This window comes from Astyanax mexicanus, chromosome 15 (genome assembly GCF_023375975.1).
Source record: "Astyanax mexicanus isolate ESR-SI-001 chromosome 15, AstMex3_surface, whole genome shotgun sequence".
Taxonomy (NCBI): domain Eukaryota; kingdom Metazoa; phylum Chordata; class Actinopteri; order Characiformes; family Acestrorhamphidae; genus Astyanax; species Astyanax mexicanus.
In genome coordinates, this window is record NC_064422.1 from 36,914,215 (window position 1) to 36,933,869 (window position 19,655).

At 37.9% G+C, this 19,655-nt stretch overlaps 1 protein-coding gene across 1 annotated transcript in view; it reads right to left on the bottom strand.

Annotated features, from left to right (window-relative positions):
• Positions 1-19,655, bottom strand: part of LOC103025909 (cadherin-12) — a 292,081-nt gene that overhangs the window by 40,303 nt on the left and 232,123 nt on the right. Inside the window, exon 7 of the mRNA XM_007250137.4 lies at positions 2,198-2,451. Within this exon, the coding sequence (XP_007250199.2) occupies positions 2,198-2,451 (254 nt within the window). The remainder of the gene's footprint in view (positions 1-2,197; positions 2,452-19,655) is intronic.

Sequence of the window (19,655 nt, forward strand, 5' to 3'; positions counted from 1 at the left end):
ATTAGCAGTAAGAGCACAGTTTTGCTCAAAATACTGCAATGCACACAACATTATTGGTGAAATACCAGAGTTCAAAAGAGGACAAATTGTTGGTGCATGTCTTGCTGGTGCATCTGTGACCAAGACAGCAAGTCTTTGCGATGTATCAAGAGCCACGGAATACAAAGTAATGTCAGCATACCACCAAGAAGGACCATTCATATCCAAAAGGATTAACTGTGGATGTAAGAGGAAGCTGTCTGAAAGGGATGTGGTCTAAAACCAGGTCTTTCAGTTTCATTGTCCAACCCCTGTACACTATTAAAGTGTATATTAAAGTATTGGGACATCTTGATTCTTCTGAAATCAAAGGTATTAAAAAAAATCTAAAAATCAAATTTTTAGTTGATGTAATTAGAAATAATTAAGACAGATAGGACCCACTGGTATAAAAGACTGTATAAAATAAGTCTAATCTGGTACGCAGAGTAGAAACTGGTAAACAGGCAAACAGGAATCAGGAAAGGAGCAGTTCTAAATTAAACCTGAAGCGAATAATGACAAACCTATGTGACACATTTAATGGATTGAGTACAAAAACAGCAAGCTTTGCCTCGGAGCTTTGACTTGAGTGTGTGGTGTGTGTGTGTGTGTGTGTGTGTGTGTGTGTGTGTGTGAGACAAGGATGTCAAAAAGACAGCGTGAGTCTCTTGCTTTGATGCAGTCAGTTGTCAGTATAAGAATTGTGAACAATGCAGAGTTTTGTGTTTTATAGAGAAATAAGGCTTTTGAACCATTTACTCCTGTCAAATATAATCTCAATTATAGCTTTTGAACTTGTTTTGATGAAAATTTAATTAAAAAACACAAAAAATATATATTTAAAAATTGAAAAAGCATGAACAAATATGTTGGCTGTATTTAATGCCTAATCACATTTCATCCCTTGTCTTCAACTCTTAGATCTATGCATCTATTAGGATAGAGGGATAGATTGAAGAATTAAGACTCCTAATGGAATGGAATGGAGGCACATTTTAGTTGTTAGAAATGAATGGCTAAATAGCTGCACAAATGTAGTATGTTCTTTTAAATAAAATCTTTGTCTAATGTAGATTAAATGCATTGTGTCCCTTTTCTTCAAACCAATCATAAACATTCGCCAGTTGTAGGTCTTGGTTGGCTTCTTCTTTCTTTTCTTGTTCCACCTTAAATGGTGCAGCAGCAATTATTGATGCTGCTGCAATTAAGGTGGAACAAAAAAAATCTAATAAGATGCTAAAATAGAATAGCTAACTTTAGTTCCATATCACCCCAGTAGATTGCCTAAATTGTTTAGGTTGCTTATCTGCCTCACAACAGACTGGCTTAGACATCCACAGAGCTCTGCTAATAGCTGCTAATAAAGAAGTATTCTTTATTACTTCTTCATTTTGATCACATATTAGTTTCCTAAAAGATTTTCAATTTATTAAGGGGCATAAATATACTATAGAGTATACTAGTCCATCTCAAAAAAACAGAATTAGAATATCAATGAAAAGTTACTTTATTCTGATAATTTAGTTCAAAATGTGAAACTCATATATGATATAGATGCATTACACACATAGTGATCTATTTTAAGCATTTATTATTTTATTGTTGATGGTTATGGCCTACAGCCAATTAAAACCCAAAAATCAGTATCTCAGAAAATTAGAATATTATATACGACCAATTGGTACTTTTGGCAGTGTGCCAAGTCCTGCTGGAAAATGAAATCTGTATCTATATGAAAGTTGTCAGCAAAGGGGAGCATGAAGTGCTGTAAGATTTTGTGGGGAAACTCTGCACTGACTTTGGTCTTGTCAGCAGATGACATGTCTCTCCAAACCATCACTGATTGTAGAAACTTCACACTAGACCTCAAGCAGCTTGTACTGTGTGTCTCTCCACTCTTCCTCCAGACTCTGCTCTCTTGATTCACAAATGAAATGTAAAATTTACTGATGATCAGTGATGGTTTGGAGAGACATGTCATCTGCTGGTGTTGATCCACTGTGTTATACCAAGTTCAAAATCAGTGCAGTGTTTTCTCAGAAAATCTTACAGCACTTTATGCTTCCCTCTGCTGACAACATTTTACGGAGATGCCGATTTCATTTTCCAGCAGGACTTGGCACACTGCCCACACTGCAAACCTGAATGTGTAACTGGTGGGTTTCTGAATACATACCTAACTGGGCTGCTCCCTGCATCCAGATCCTGAGCGGTCACTGCTCCAATAGTGGTGCCCAGCTGTGTGTCCTCGTGAATATTCATTGTGTAAGATGGTTTACTGAACACAGGAGGCTCATCCACATCCAGGATGTTAATCTTTACGGTTGCCGTGTCTTTAAATGGGCCGAAACTGTGAAATCGAGAATCTAAGTGTGCGTTGGATGCTTCCACTTTAAATGTGTAGGCCTTCCTTGTCTCGTAGTCCAAAGGCTGTGGGGGAGAAAAGAAGAGAAATACAGGAAAAGTGAAGTTATTAATAGACATACAGCTCTAAAAAAAATTAAGAGACCACTTCAGTTTCTGAATCAGTTTCTCTGATTTTACTATTTATAGGTTTATGTTTGAGTAAAACTACAAAACTCGATTTAAAAATATTGTCATTTAGAGCATTTATGTGCAGAAAATGAGAAATGGCTGAAATAACAATAAAGATTCAGAGCTTTCAGACCTCAAATAATGCAAAGAAAACAAGTTCATATTCAGAAAGTTTTTCAGAAATCAAAATTTGGTGGAATAACCCTGGTTTTTAATCACAGTTTTCATACATCTTGGCCTGTTCTCCTCCACCAGTCTTACACACTGCTTTTGGATAACTTTATGCCTTTACTCCTGGTGCAAAAAGTCAAGCAGTTCATCTTGGTTTGATGGCTTGTGATCATCTATTTTCCTCTTGATTATATTACAGAGGTTTTCATAATTTTTAAGCCTATACGGTCTATTTTTTCCAGAGCTGTATTTTAGTGCAGTGCTTCTTCCCAGAGAGCTTCTGGTTTCTTATGCTAGTTTAAAACACTCATATATACAACTGCAGAGATCCAAATGGACATGACAGAGTGTACTCCACTTTGGGGAAGCTTTCTTCATTTGACATGCACCTCTTAGACTCTTATTGAAATCGGAAGCTTGTCTCAGAGACCTCTCAGTTCCTTCTTGCATGTCTGTCTTTCTGTTTGTGGACAAATGCTTTCAGACGGATCATACGAGCATCCTTCACGAATATTTCATTCCTACATTTTTTCTTCTTTTTTTTCTTTCTGTGCTCTTACAAGTGACATTACATTCTAGCCGGTCAATTACTCCCTCATTCACGGCACAGCTACAAACACAGAGTCTGTCTTCACTCTTACAGCTGTGAAGTGTGTGTTTGTGAGTGTGTGTGTGGGTGTGTGTGTGTGTGTGTGGCAGTGTAGATGGTTTTAGTCTTGCTCCACTAACCCTCCCTCCCATCATATACCAGCTTGTCTGAAGATGTCAAACATTGATTGGTGTTTTACCAGCTTTCCCTGCCTCTAAAAACAGAGAGTGAGTGAAGAGAAAGTGTAAAGAGAAGAGAACTGATGTGTGCTGCCAATATAGACATCAACAAAATGTCAATCTAGATATAAAAACAGCAAAGACAGAGTTAAAAAATTAAATTTGAATGCAATACATTCGATACGCACACATTTGATCAATTTAGTGATATTTATTTAGTTAATATATACATAATATAGTGGTGTTGGTCGATTAAAAAATCCAATCAAATTGATCACAACAATATTCTGTGATTAACTGCGATCAATCACACTTGTTCTTCTTAAGACACAAGGTTTTATAGTGGATATTTAAATATAAATAACTAGTAATAACTAGTGTAATACTAATATATACTTGTATCTTTAAGGGACGATAAACCCAACATGATAAATTGGTTAAAGAAAACTTTTTTTTTACTTGACTGTGAACATGTCTGCTTGTTTGTAAGGATTTCTGAATTAAAACTAATAAGAATTAATTTGCTGTGTATAAAAGACGTTTTTTTTCACCTGTAGTTAGTTTCTGTGGTTCGGATGCACCAATATGCGCACCACGCAAGCACGTTGTCTCCTCTGATTGGAGCAAAAATGTAAATTTAGCGAACAGATTCTGTGTTCCAGCGTGTATATCTGTACAGTTTTTAATAGGACGTGCAGCACAGATGCGAGCAGTGAACGCTGCACGTACTGCACTTTTAGTGTGTGAACAGCATGAAGCAGCAGAGACAGCCTTTGTTCATAGCAGTATATTATGTGGATAATATATGTGCCTCAATTAAAAAGAAGTATATTTGATAGCTGGGTCAGATCGAGACCAGATCTGAGAAATCTACACAATGGGTGGAAGTTGGGGTCAAACTTGGAGTCATAATTAATTATGTTAAAAAAAAAAAAAACAAAAAAAAAAACACATTTCTGATTCCAAATTAATTGCTCATGTTAATGCTTTAATGTTGACAGCCCTACTATACACACAATATAATGGAGTAAAACATATTACACCATAATTACACCAAAAATGTTACTCTAAAAGTATATCTCACTGCATCAGACTACGATTAATGTTAGTTTACAGCACCTAAAAGCTGTAAACTGTGTTGCTGTGCAGAGATTAAAACAAGAAATTAATAAAACATGTGAATCAGTCATGAAATGGTCAATATCTGATCTATTACAGTATTACAATATATCTTACAATACAGTCATATGAAAACGTTTGGGCACCCCTATTAATCTTAATCATTTTTAGTTTGCAACAGCCATTTCAGTTTGATATATCTAATAACTGATGGACACAGCTTTTTGTATCCTTCCCCTGAACAACTATGTTGAACAATCTTTGTTTTTAGATCATTTGAGAGTTGTTTTGATGAGCCCATGATGCCACTCTTCAGAGGAGATTCAAATAGGAGAACAACTTGCAATTGGCCACCTTAAATACCTTTTCTCATGATTGGATACACCTGGCTATGAAGTTCAAAGCTCAGTGAGGTTACCAAACCAATGTTGTGCTTCAGTAAGTCAGTAAAAAGTAGTTAGGAGTATTCAAATCAATAAAATGATAAGGGTGCCCATACTTTTGCACCGGTCAAATTTTGGTTTAATGCATATTGCACATTTTCTGTAAGTACAATAAACCTCATTTCAATCCTAAAATATTACTGTTATTACTGAAATATTACTCCATCAGTTATTAGATATATCAAACTGAAATGGCTGTTGCAAACACCCAAATATTAAGAACTAAAATGATTAAGATTAATAGGGGTGCCCAAACTTTTTCATATGACTGTATATCTGCATTGAACCGAATCCCAAATGACTGGATGATGAAAAAAAGACTTCCTAGTTTACTGTTTCATGTAAAGCCATTTGTGTTTAGAAATATAGCATATAGTGTAAAAAAGTGTAAAACAAACTGTTTTTAATATCTTAAACCACAGTAATGCACAAAGACCAGCTTTAGGATTTACTGGAAAAGATGGACAGATTAGAGTGTGCGTGTGTGTGTGTTTTTGTGTGTGTGTGTGTGTGTGTTTCTTCAAGCTGTGTGGGAGTTGATGGGGGATTTCCCAAAGACCTCTGTTACAAGCCAAAGCAGGTTCAGAGAAATTGATGTTGAGAAAATCCATATTCTCTAAGTGACCTTGGGCATCAAAAGTTCCCCTGGCCCTGCATGGTCAAAAGAACTGACCCACTCTGGAGACCAGCCAAAGGTCAGAATCTCATTCAGACACCAACAGATTTCTCATTCCTGCACCCAGGGACCACTTCGGGTTTGATTTCAGATAAAACAGTTTAGAAGTTTCAGGATTAGAACAAGATTACTTTATTATGGCACAAAAAATACTGTAGAGGACGATTGCAGTAGTTGTTGGTAATAAATGACAAGCTTTCTTTGGCATAGCTGAATCCCTGATGAATAAGTGGAATAACATGAACCTTCGACTAACGGAAGCCTTACGACAAAAATAAAGCTGCAACAAATAAAGATGCTCGTTATAAAAATACAGGTTGCAACCTGAATCAACCACCTGCTATCTTTAAAGGGTCCATATCCTATATCCTATATATATCCTTCTATTCTCTTTATTTTTAAAGAATGTGTGTTTAGGCACCAAAATTAAAGATCATATTTACAAGGCTTTCTTTTAGTTATTTAATTATTTAATCTTTTTTTACATTTTGGGACGCTGAGTGGTCCACCATTCTAAGGCATTGCCACTATGTTTGGGAGATCTGGTTCGAATCCCAGTCATGCTGCTTGCCATCATCTGCCGGAGCCATAAAAGAGCACAATCGGCCTTGCTCTCTCTGGGTGGGTAGATGGCACTTTCTCCCCACATCACTCCAGAGGGTGATGTTGATCAGCACAAGGCTGCATCTGTGAGCTGATGTATTAAAACCGAGACGCTGCACTTTCCGCTGAGCGCACTGACAACTCAGTCAGACAACTGCATCAGCAGTAGCTTGAAAAGAGGCAGAGTCTGACTTTACATGTGTCGGAGGAGGCATGTACTAGTCTTCACCCTCCTGGTGTTGTGGCATCACCTGTGATAGGGCACATACTGCTGATAAGGCCTAGACAAATTGAGTAAAAATAGGAAACATTTAAAATGAAAAAATAGAATAAATTATGACATATAGTTACACATAAATAGCTATACATAATGAATTCAGACTGGTTAGTTTATAAAGTTGTCAGAGAATCATTTCCACTGATAGTTATGGTATACACCATAAATGACAGACTGCCACACACACATGTAGGTGTTTTTAAATGGATTTTCTGCATTTTAATGGATTTTTTGTTTGATGTTCATTTTTTTCTCATTCCCAGTTGCAGTGATGTCATGGTGGGATGTGTGAAAATAGTCATTATCACTCCAGTGAGCAGCACAGCGTGGTGGTTGTGGAAATTTCATCCCAAAGGCCCAGCTACAGACCAGAGAGAGGTGCAGCGCTGCTCTCCTCTATGCTGAGGTGGGACACAAACTGTTAATTAGGGCTGTGCTTCTTTTCCACCACACAAAACTCACTACTAACTACTCACACAATATTTTCTTAGGTTCAAACTAAAGCTGTAATGTTTCACTGAATTCAGCAAAAAAAAAAAATAATAATAATAAAAAAAAAAAAAAAAAAAAAAATATATATATATATATATATATATATATATATATATATATATATATATATATATATATATATATATATATATATATATAGTTGTACTATATTATATATAACATACAGTTTGTACATTAAATGGTCAAGAAGCCCCCTGCCAGTGAGCTACCACATCATATGGGAGACTAGGGTTCAACTCCCAGTCTGGGTGACCAATAAGAGTCCTTAGGGCAGACTACTAACACTACGTTGACTCACATCTTTATTACAAATAACTTTGTAAGTCACTCTGAAGAAGAGCATCAGTTAAATGCCATAAATGTAAATGTCTGAAAGGAGGCGGACGCAATTGCAAGTAATATTTACTCATAATATTGAATTGAAAACAAAACAAAAGTATAAATCTATAAAGTCAATAAGTAAAAAGATGAAAAGAGTAAGAAAGGAAATAACACTCAAACACAATAAACTAGACATACAGACAAATAAGCAAGCTGACATATACCACAAACTGACATAAAACACACAAGAACCAAACAAAGAACACAGAAACAAAGAGGATATATACTGTATATACACTCTGAGATGGACAAGGAATACCTGGGGAGGATAACAAGAGGGCTAGGTTACAAATGAGACAAGGCGGGGCTAGGGCAGAGACAAGGGAGTAGACAAGACAGAAACAAAACAGAGCCATGTGCTAAAAGAGATCAACAACAAACACAGAGACAGACCAGAAAAGAGTGAAAATAGAGCTGAAAAAAATGTATTAAATGCGGTCAGTTATAACTGGGAAATAAGCATTATGAAAATGTATGTACGCTCTAATTGGATTTCAAATCCAGATTGAAGGAAGTACAGGGCTGCATAAAAAGCACCAGTGGTTAGCTACTGACACTGACCTCAATATCACAGAATCACATGCAAATACATTTGTGATGTCCAGACAAGCAAATTAGATCTGATTACTTGCAAACAACAACATGGACAGTCATCTCAGCAGATCTGATTTAAAAAAAAATCTGATTATCAGTATCTGAACTGAATTAGATTGGAATCGCCCGCAGGATTAGCATGCACTATATTTGAACCCTTTTCTCATTGCAGTGTGATGGCTTGCATTTCAAGTGTTTAGTTCACTCTCATCAGGGATAAGTGCTGCAAGTTTTAACACCCTGGTTGCCAAATACAGTATGATATTTTTTACATGTAACAACACCTTGAATGCAGAGTATTACACAACAATAAGCTCAAGCTGTATGCGCAAACACCCCGGCTACAGAGTATAATATAAAAGAAGGGCTGAGCTGTGTATGCCAAAACCCTGCTGCAAAGTATAATACAACAATAGGCTTGATCTGTATGTTACAACACCCCGGATGCAGAGTGTAATACAAGATTAGGCTCGATCTGCATGTGACAACACCCCGGATGCAGAGTGTAATACAAGATTAGGCTGGATATGTATGTTACAACACCTCGGCTGCAGAGTATAATACAAGATTAGGCTTGATCTGTATGTGACAAGACCCCGGCTGCAGAGTATAATACAAGAATAGGCTCGCGTTGCATGTTCCAACACCCCGGATGCAGAGCATAATACAAGATTAGGCTCGATCTGTAAGTGCCAACACCCCGGCTGCAGAGTATAGTACAAGATTAGGCTCGATCTGTATGTGTCAACACTCCGGCTGCAGAGTATAATACAAGATTAGGCTCGATCTGTATGTACCAACACCCCGGATGCAGAGTATAATACAATATTAGGCTCAATCTGTATGTGACAACACCTTGGTTGCAGAGTACTCCATAACAATGGAATCTCCTCTATCCACATGTGCTATCACCCCGGTTGCTGGGTGTAAAAAACATTTGTGGCAGTCTCAGTTGATGCTGCCATACATCAGGCAAGCTTGGGCCGATTCTTCATACTATCTATGATACTACTCTAAGGGGAATAGAAGAATTTGTGGGAAAAAAATGGTTTTAATATGAGCATTGACATCTAACATCAACATGAGTGACTAATCTAAAAAGTGACATTTCATAACAAAAAGTATGCTCACCCATCATACATATGACATTCCAATAAGCTGTTTTTTTTTTTTAGTACAGGTGTTAGGAGAAGGCTGTTGAGGTTAAACAAAAGCTAAAACAGAGTGATAGACATGTTGTGGTTGTGTTTGGGGGTCTTCCTTTTGCTTCTGTCAACTATCCCCAGTAGACGTGAATGGTGATTAAATGTCAGAGAAATCTGTTGGATTATTGAGGGTTGTGAGGGTTAGCCAAGGAAGAATGTCAAGAGCGCCATTGCCCTTTTAGCATGTGCTACTGCCCACAACACAGCAATATCCTCAGTTAATTACTTTGCAGAGAGAGAGAGAGGCAAAGAGAGAGAGGCAAAGAGAGAGAGATGGAAGGAGAGAAAAACAAGAATGGGATGATACAGGGGTAATGAAAATGACTTGGGCTAATGAAGGGGGAGGAATCTGGACAGTGATTGTTTAGTTTATAGTGGTTGTGTATGGTTTATATTATATTATTTATATTTATAGTGTATATTATATATAAAATATATATAAAAAATGTGCATTGTGCATTCTTACAGTTTTCTTCACTGCTACTACTATAATGTATCCAGCTCAATATAAGTAATCAGATGAGGCAGAGTCTCATTAATGGAATCTATAAAAGTAATATCCTTCGCGATTTTTTCAAACTAATGTTGCTTTCAGTTTATTATAAACCTATTATTTCCTATACTTGCAGCGTCCCCCTCAGCTGGAAATAATTACTTGGACTGAAAGTCTTTCACACTTAATGATTACTTTATAATGGTCTATTCACACCTCACTTTTTGTGCCAAGTTTTGTACTCTTTCAGACTTCAAAAACTGTGCTGGAGTTCCGTTAAATGTCAGAGAGAGAGAGAGAGAGAGAGGTACTTCGGTAAGGAAGCCAGAACCTGTTGCAAGTATACAGTGGCATGAAAAAGTGTTTACAGATTTCTTTTGTTTGTGCTGTCTTGTCATACTTACATTTTTTTCAGATTATCAAACAAATTTTAATATCAGACAAATATGCAAATATATGTAAATATATGAAAAAAATATATTTGTTCTATTTCACTACTAACCACAACCAGGCCTGATTACTGCCAGACCTGTAGAATCAATAAATCACTTAAATACAACCTGTCTGACACCATGAAGTAGATAAAATATCTCAAAAAGCGAATAAATATGCTATGATCTGAAGAAATTCAAATACAGATGAGAAAAAGTCATTGATCATCTATCAGTTTGGAAAAGGTGACAAAGTAATTTCTAAAGCTTTGGGACTCCAGAGAACCACAGTGAGAGCTATTATTATTCACTAATGGAGAAAACATGGAGCACTGGTGAACCTTCCCAGGAGCGACTGGCAGACCGAAATTACTCCAAAAGGGCATGGACAACTCATCTAGGAGGTCCCAAAAGAACCCAGAACAACATTTAAAGAACTGCAGGTTAATGATTCAATAATAAGAAAAAGACTGGGTGAAAATGGTCTCCATGGGAGAGTTTCAAGGCAAAAAAAAAAACACTGCTGACCAAAAATAACACAACAACCTGTCTCACATTTGCCAAAAAACATCTTGAAGATCCCCAGGACATTGGGAAAATATTCTTTAGACTGACAAGACAGTGTGTGTCCTGTTACATTTGGCTTAAAGCAATGTAGCTGAATTAAAACAAATATGTTAAGAAGAGTAGACCAAATTCCTCCACAGAGATGTAAAAGACTCATTGCTTGATTATTATTTTTTCACACAGGGCTACAATGGATTTTTTTTTTTAACAATTTAATTTATCATTTAAAAAGTGTTTTTTTTTTTGTCATGTTTTCTTTGTCTGATAAAAAAAAGTGTGTTTGATAATCTGAAAAATATCAGTATGACAGCAAAGCAAAAACATTAGAAATCTGTAGGGGACAAATACTTTTCATGCCACGGTATATTACTCTGTTTATTAGCGGGCAGTGCATGAAAAGAAAACGTTTACTCAGACTTCATAAATATACCAGTGTGTTTAATACTACTGCTGTACGCTAACATTATATATCGTCTTGCTGAAAGTACTGCAATATATCACAATATATTCAATTGTAACTCCTGTATCGGGATATGTATCATATAGCCAAGGCCTTGCCAACACACAGGCCTGGTACAGTGTGTAGACTAAATAGATGTCTAGGACTTTCTTTGAACTTCACAGGTATTTGTGTTAATCTGAGCCATGGACATCAAAGACCTCAGAAATGGTGTCAGTAGTTCAGGCAAATGTGTGTGTGTGTGTGTGTCTAAAAGATGAGACATCGAAAGAGAGCAACACACACTTTTGGAATTTATGTGAGAGTAATGTCTGTTTGTGAGTGAATGAGTGAGTGTGTGCCTGAAAGTGAGAGAGTGAAAGAGAGCAACACACCCTTTATGTGTATGTGTGTGTGTGTGTGTGTATCTGAAAGTGGGACAATGAAAGAGAGCATCACACACGTTTTTGTATATGTGTATATGCATATATACTGGCATTGGTGTGTGAATGTGTATCTGAAATAGAGGGAGAGAGAGTGAGAGAGAGAGAGAGAACAACACACACTTTTGTGTATATATATATATATGTGTGTGTGTGTGTGTGTGTGTGTGTGTGTGTGTGCGTGCATGTAGGTACGTGAGACCTTAAACGTCACCAAAGCGACGCGCTTTAAATTCAGGACTTCACACCAGAAGCCTCTTTGATATGATAATGTGCTCCCTCCTTGCACTGGTGTGGATGCCAACAAAGAAATTTGCGAGATCTCAGCTCATCCCTTCAACAGCCACGCTGGGAATTGTGCATCTAAGGCCTGAATCAAGGAATTGTCCTTGCATGGATACAGGCGTACTGAAGAACACGCTCAGAGCAGTGTCTTTAACTTTCCCAGCATGCATGCGGCTGCGCGGAAATTCAGTGTATGAATTGGTCTGATCTGTGTGTCTATTGTTAAACAGTTGCTACGCCATATGCACACTGACAGGGGCTATTAAAACACACTGTGATTAAGACACAAAACGGCTTAACCGTGTAAAGCTGTGAGATTCTTTGGGACTGAGGTGTTGATATGTAACTTAACGTGAGTATTATTCTGTGTAAAAAAAAGATAGTACTTTATAACCAAATAGGAAGGCAGATATGAAGAGGCTGTGCTGTGTTCTTGAGGTTTTGCGATATACAGCTCTAGAGTTAGAATCCTAGACTTTCTTACAGTCGCCTACAAGGTGATGACAGAACAGCTCCTTCCTACCTGCACTCACTCCTGAAGGCTTACGCTACCTCCCGGCCGCTGCGTTCCTCAAATCTACGTCGCCTTGTTTTGCCAAACATTCATACAAAGCAATCCAGACTGTTCTCATACAGAGTTCCCTAATGGTGGAACAAACTACCTTCCACTACCAGATCAGGAGAATCTCTCGCTATCTTTAATAAACTCCTGAAGACAGAGCTCTTCAAAGAGCACTTACTCTCCTAACACCTCTAACTAACTACCATCTGCTACCAGATCAGGAGAATCTCTTGCTATCTTTAATAAACTCCTGAAGACAGAGCTCTTTATAGAGCACTTACTCTCTTAACACCTCTAACAAACTAACTACTTCTAACCTCATTTCCTTCTTCCCCTCCTTCACTCCTCTATCCCATTATTTCCCTTTGACCTCCTTTAGGCCCTGTATAAAGATGTTTTACCTTTAACTTCTATTACTTTTGTACTTCAACTATTGTAAGTCGCTTTGGACAAAAATGTCTGCCAAATGTAATCAATCACAGACAGTGATTTCTAAAAGTCACTGTTTGGACTATTACTTAGCCCAACCAATGATTTCTAGTACAGAATCAGAATCAGCCTGTTTTTAATGAAGTGCCCGAGGGCCCAAAGATCACCAGCATCTAATACTGACTGTTGGCCTTGTCACTGATGGGAATTCTCCAGATTCTCTAATATATTTTGATGATATTATGTGCTGTAGATGGTGGCATATCCAAAGGCTTGGCAATTTTACATTGAGAAATGCTTTCTGAGATTGTTACATAATTTGCATAAGATACATTTTTATCTAGAAAGCATGACATATCTCAGGGTTATACTGTCTGTACTAAAACTAAATTCAAAAGTAAACATTAGAAACACTGTTTTTTTGTTATAACAATACAGATTGAAGTCTGTAGTCAAAAAAGCAAAAGTGTAGTCGTAAGACAAGCGATGGTCAAAACTAGAGAGAGAATAAACTGAAAATCGAAAGCCTAAAATGCTAGACAAAAGAGAAAACCAGAGCCAAAGATAAAATCTGAAACACCAGAAAGCTCAGTACAAATAGAACAAAAGGGCTAGCTGAAAATCAAAGTAAAACACAAAAGAGAAAGGATCAATCCATGGAAATACAATCAGAAAGAGAATGCTCTGTATGCTGCTGGATAAAAAGTTGCAATACTTTGCAAACAACAATACAAACAAGCAGGTTTAAAAGTATAAATACAAATTAGTAACAGCTGAAAACAATTCTAGAATTCTCGGGATGATGAGCATAAGAAAATTACACATTAAATCACATTAAATGACCTTCATTTCTTAAAGTATTTTTTTTATTTACTTAGTTAAGCAGTTCTTGCCATAATCTGGATTAAAACATAACTCAAATAGAGCTATTATTCACTGTATACCTGTAACTCCACCTCTTCACTACTTTACAACTGATGCTCTCAAACACTTTATTAAGATGCAAGAAATTCAAGTAATTAACTCTTGAAGAGTTCAGCACAGCTGTTAACTGAAAGCCTGAATTCCAGGTGACTCAAAGCTATCATCTAAACACTGTACTAAATAATTCTGTGCGTTTTTCTTCATAGTTTGGATGACTTCAGTATTAATCTAATAAGTGACTGGCTACATTCAAAGCATTCCAGTGGTGGTTATATCATGTCTGGCTGTGTTTGACTAATATGCTTTTGATCTGATCTAATCCTGAACTTTAATAAATAAAGGCAGGTGTGTGTGTTTTATACTGTGTATATACTGTATAAAACAACCTTCACTTCATCTTTCTCCAGACTAAGCATTGTTGCATTGCTGTATTGCCTGGATCAGCAGTCCTGCGAGCGAGCGAGGTGAGCGAGTGAGACAGCAGGTGTTGTCGAGCACATGGTTTTACATATCTTATGAATCCAGCACGTTTTGTTGACCCTTAAATAAAGTGTGCTTTTTTATTTTTTATTTATTTTTGAGGAGAAACTCATACATTGCAGCCGTATTTAGATCATTATCATTCAGCGAGCGTGCAGCTAGCCCTGCAGCCGCTGCATGTGTTGTCATGTTATGTTCATCTTCTGAACTGGGTGAAGAACTGCTTTTGTCATGTAATTGCCGGAGCATGCCTATTAGCCTTTTCCCAGCGTCCCTCTGGCTTCATTTTGCTGTTTTCTTAAGCAGGCTGTTCACACTGCGGTGACCCATCTGCTGGTCCCTGGTGCGTTCCTCTTTTGGAAGCTGAAACAGGATGATGCATTTTTAATGACCTCTGGATTTGTTTGTGTGTTGAGTGTGCTATTACAATAACTCGGCTCTTCAGCTATCCTCTTCTTCTCTCCATCTTCCTTTTTCCCCCTTTCCCCAGATAGAACGAATGAAAAAAGGGATTAAAAAAACAAGCGTGAGGAACACTCGGACTGAAGGAAGAGCACGCCGGCTGCGCTAGCATTAGCTTATGTATCACACCGACCCGAGGTATAATCTGAAACAACTTCTGGAAGGATTAAAGGCACGCCGTCTGAACAGCCATGAATGTTTTATTAGAGTCTGAGGCACAAGTCTGATGTGGCCTCTTTAGTGTTGGGATTGTTACGCGTCACTTATCAAAATTTAACGCCGTGCTACGCTAAGTATCCCTTGAGCTATTCCCCCTCAGTGAACACATCAAAACAATGCATGACAGCAAACAAGAGCTCATGCTGCCAAAATTCTAGTAATAGAATTGCAAATGAACGACTGTTAAAATATAGTATGCAAAAAAAAGTCCGGTGCACGCCGGCTGAGGCTGCGGATCCTCGCAGTTTAGAGATACACATGTTTGTGTCTGCGGCCGCCGGTCCCCGGGGATGTGGTTTGTTCTTACTGGGAGGGAAGTGTTGCGGTAGGGTGCACACAGTGAGATCTGGTCTTGAATTAACTTCTACACCGTACTGCTGTCAAGAGTGGAATCGTTTGACCTCTGCAGGAGAGTTACAGTGGTGTGTTTTTATACAGTTGTTTTCTAGTCATTCTGGAGTTACGGAGTGCTTAACATGACTTAAAAGGCTATTCTATAGTAGAGCTTAGATTTTCTGCCCGATCCAGACCTGACCCGAGCTCTGGTGTGATAATCACAATGTTGCTAAGTAACCAATTATTATTGTTAACGAAAACGAACCAAATAACGAAAACTGAAAGTGAAAAAACTCATTTATTTATAATGGCTGTTTTCACTCCCGCAGTTCTACAGCGGGGGGTGTTGTACCGATTCTGTCCGCGAAGCGGGAGTCGGATTCAGCAGAGAGTCGGATTCGGCACAACAGCGGGAGCGCGGCGGCACCTCACGGTCCGCGGTGTTAGTTGTAAGTGCTCGCGCTAGCCGCAAAATACTACAGAAAACACTGAGGGAGCTGCAGAATTATGTATGGGACTAGAATATGAGCACGAAGAGATAAAAGAGAAACAGGAGATACAGTATGTGAGAACCTTTACCTGTGAGTAGCTCATACACCAGAACACGCAAATCTCTCTCTCTCTCTGTCTCTGTCTCTCTCTCTCTCTCTCTCTCTCTCTCTCTCTCACACGTGAACTCCTCCGCGTTTGACTTGCAGCACTGTGTGTAGCTGTTCTTATAAATCTTTTTAATTAAATTAAATAATAGTTCTATGCTAATTAAATAATTAAATAATAGTTCTATGCTTCTATGTTACAGTGTATGTACAGTGCTGGGCCGGGTCTGATTTTTTGGGCCCGATCTAACCTCTATTCTATAGGGGGTCGATACATAAGAACGTTTCTATTCATCATATCCGGACATTATCCACAGTTTAATGTTCACACGGGCAGTCGACAAGTGGCTTGTTTCACCCCGCGCTTGTCTCTTGTGGGCATGTTTAAGGCGGCTTACGCTGTTGCGAGTGGGTGGGTATTGGCATGGCCAATTAGCATGCTAGCAAGCTACACAGCAAATATCTGGAGTTTAAAAATCTGGAGTTAAACAAAAATCTGTGAAAGTGTTAAATTGTGTGAGTTTATTCTCCAACTTAAACTACAAGTAGAGTTGAGGGGAATTCTTTGTTGGTGTAGAGTTTATTTCAGAGATTACTCCAAGGTGTTGAGGAGCGTGACTGAACTCTCTAATGGGCGTGTCCTCCAATCCCGTCTTACCATGAGTGTGAAGTCTTGCCCACCAGGGCTTTCTTCCATGGGGTATTTCATGATATTTTATAAAGTGGTTGTTTGTCTAGCCGACATGTTGTTGGCTATAAGAGCAAGTTACCATGTTCTGCACTGTACAGTGTGACAAAGTGCTGGTAATGCACTCAGAACTGCAATGCAGAATTAAAGTTGCATGCAATGAAAAAAATATATACACTGGCACATACTTGTTGAATATGAAATTGTTATTGTAATCAGTAATAATGCTTTTTGTTGTCATTTTTAGTCCTAAATGTTCGCATATACACTTAAAATTTGTTGATTTTAACTCTTAGGGAGTTTATTCCAAAAAACTAAATTTGCTGAGTACCTATTGAGCTATCCACTATTTTCTTCCAAGCTTTATTTTTGTCCAAATTGAATCGTAGGAAATAAAAGGAGCAAAACTGTGGATATAATCCTCTCTGTTGAACAAACTACAGTAGGTTCACAGAGCAGAAGCTGCAGACCTCTGACCCCCTTGTCTGTGATTGGTCCGAAAAATTGGTCCAAATGTCGTTTCACTGTGTCATAATTCATTTGCATGAAGTTAAAACAATCTCAACTTCCTTTATTGCTTGTCACTTTGTCGTTTTCCGCTTGTCGCTGTGTCGGGACTGCTAATCATGGCCTTTCGTAGTGATTTTTATCTGGTCTGAATCAGCTGTGCACTTCTGCAACAGTAAATATTCCAACACATTTTACCTTAAGAAAAAAAAAACAGGTCATGTTAATTCAAAACAAAATGTTGGTAATTATTTTCCTTAAAGAGGGCATAATTAACCTCTTCATACACAAGTTAGAAGAGGTCTGCGGGCTGTACAAAACATGTTCATTTAGTTCTTTGTGCAGAATCATTCTCATATAATGAAATCTTACCAGCTCTATTTTGCTACGCCATGTTTACAAGAGTTTATCACCTGTTTTTGTTTGCCTGTTCTAAATGGCAAAACTCAAACAAGCTACTTCATGCTTATCTGCAATAGAAACACAAAACTCGTTATTTGAAAGTACTTACAACTCTCTCATCTGCTGACTTGCCACAGTCAATAGATACAGATCCCTCCTTCAGACAAAGTCTGTTGACTAAAACTACTGTATACTGTCTAAAGTTCTCAACCAAAGTGACCGAAATGGAGGATCTTTAACTGATCTAGTGGGTGGGGATGGATATTTTTCATGCTTGCAGTGTTTATATGGGCAGTCAAGACTTGTGGAAATACACAATTACACAAAAAGTAGGTTTTTGAATATTATGCCCCATTTAAGTATAGATCTGCTCCAGCCGTGTATGTGATGCAAAGTGAAAGTAATGGAAAAGTGCAACATTCAGCGCAAAACAAAGTAATTGCAAGTCTTTGGCGAAGCATTGTACAACTTAACATTCAAATCCTGGCTCTGGCAGCTTTAGAGAGCGTTTAGTACCCTGCCCACAGAAACAAAGGTACTAAACTGTCATAGTGACCTTTTTTGGGTGTGATCTATAAATATAGGGGAGCCAGTCCTAAATCATGTACAAATTACCCTATCTTAACTGTTTTAAACTTTCGAAAACATATTTGTTACGATTGCACCATCTCTAATAGAGTGGTGTAATTAAAGGGTTTTTGGCCTGATTTTGTCTATTGAGATTTGCCAATTTATAATGTCAAAGTAGATGGTTTTTGAATGAACCATGTAATTGATGTGTAAACAGACCTCTTATTTGCATAATACTGTATGTAGAGCAAGTGATTATCAAAAGAGTGAAAGCATAAATGCATAAGCATGGGAGATATGTAAAAATATACATATTTTTTATGTAAAAAAATAACATTATTGATAATAATGCGCTACTATCCTTTTCACACTGTACTAACAACTTCCCCCTAACCTGTACTCTGACCTTCATCTTATGTAAAGCAATGATGATTCTCCACAGTTGGCATGGGTGCCCTTACAGATTAGTCAGATACAGTCAGATTATGGCTTAAAGCAGCACTAGGTAGGATTTTTTATTTTTTTTAAAGAAGTAAAATTACAGCTTGAAACTCCCTGCAGCGCTGCATTGAGGTGTAATAGGAGGAATAGCGGTGCTCTCGTGTCTGTGCCGGAGCTCCTCTGAGCTCAAACCAGACTCTGTAACCTTCCAGTTCTCGCGAGAACTGAAACCTGCTTTCCGACCTTTAGTTCTAACAGTTCTACAAGGACTACTGGTTCATTCTTTACAATCTAACATACATACACTCTGGCTGTAAAAGTCAGAAAACGAGAAAGAGAAACGAATCCGCCTGAAACATTTATTACACTCTACAACTGTAGGGGGAGCCCACGAGCACAAAATCTCAATCCTACCTAGTGGAGCTTTAAACATAGCTTTTTAAACATTGCTTTTGTACTTTAGACAGTCTTAAATGCTGAAGCCAGAGTTTATCTGACTTATACCAGAACTGTCTGGTGTGTTTGCACTCCCAGATGTACGGTGAACTTAATCAGGTTGGGAGTGAGGTTTCAGACATCTTAAGGAGGGAGGGGGACTGATGGAAAAGACAAAATAAAATAAGTATACATAAAGATCTGAAGTTTGACAGTATAAATTAATGTGGAATCACTATGTGGCAAATGACAAGTCACTTTACCACCTTCTCTGTATGTGTTGTAATTACATATTAATGTTTTTTAAACTATTTACATCCCAATTAATACCAATCAATAAACTTCTTTCTAAACCATTTATGAACTCTTTTTAAAAGAGTTGTATTTTAAGGTGATACCAGGTCAATTAACTGAATCTAAAAAAGAGGATGAGTTTAGTTTGAAAGTGCTGTACTGCTGCTCAGAGTTGCTTACGCATAACTGAGTTGTGTTCTCTGCATCGACTAAAAGCAGCCAGTGGTGCACCGGCACTGCAGGGTTCACTAAAGCAGAGTCTGCCATCCAGAATCGGCAGAGCATGCAGTGCACTGTGCTCTCTGAGGGCAGGCTGAGGATAATGTGAGGGTAATGTATGCTGTGG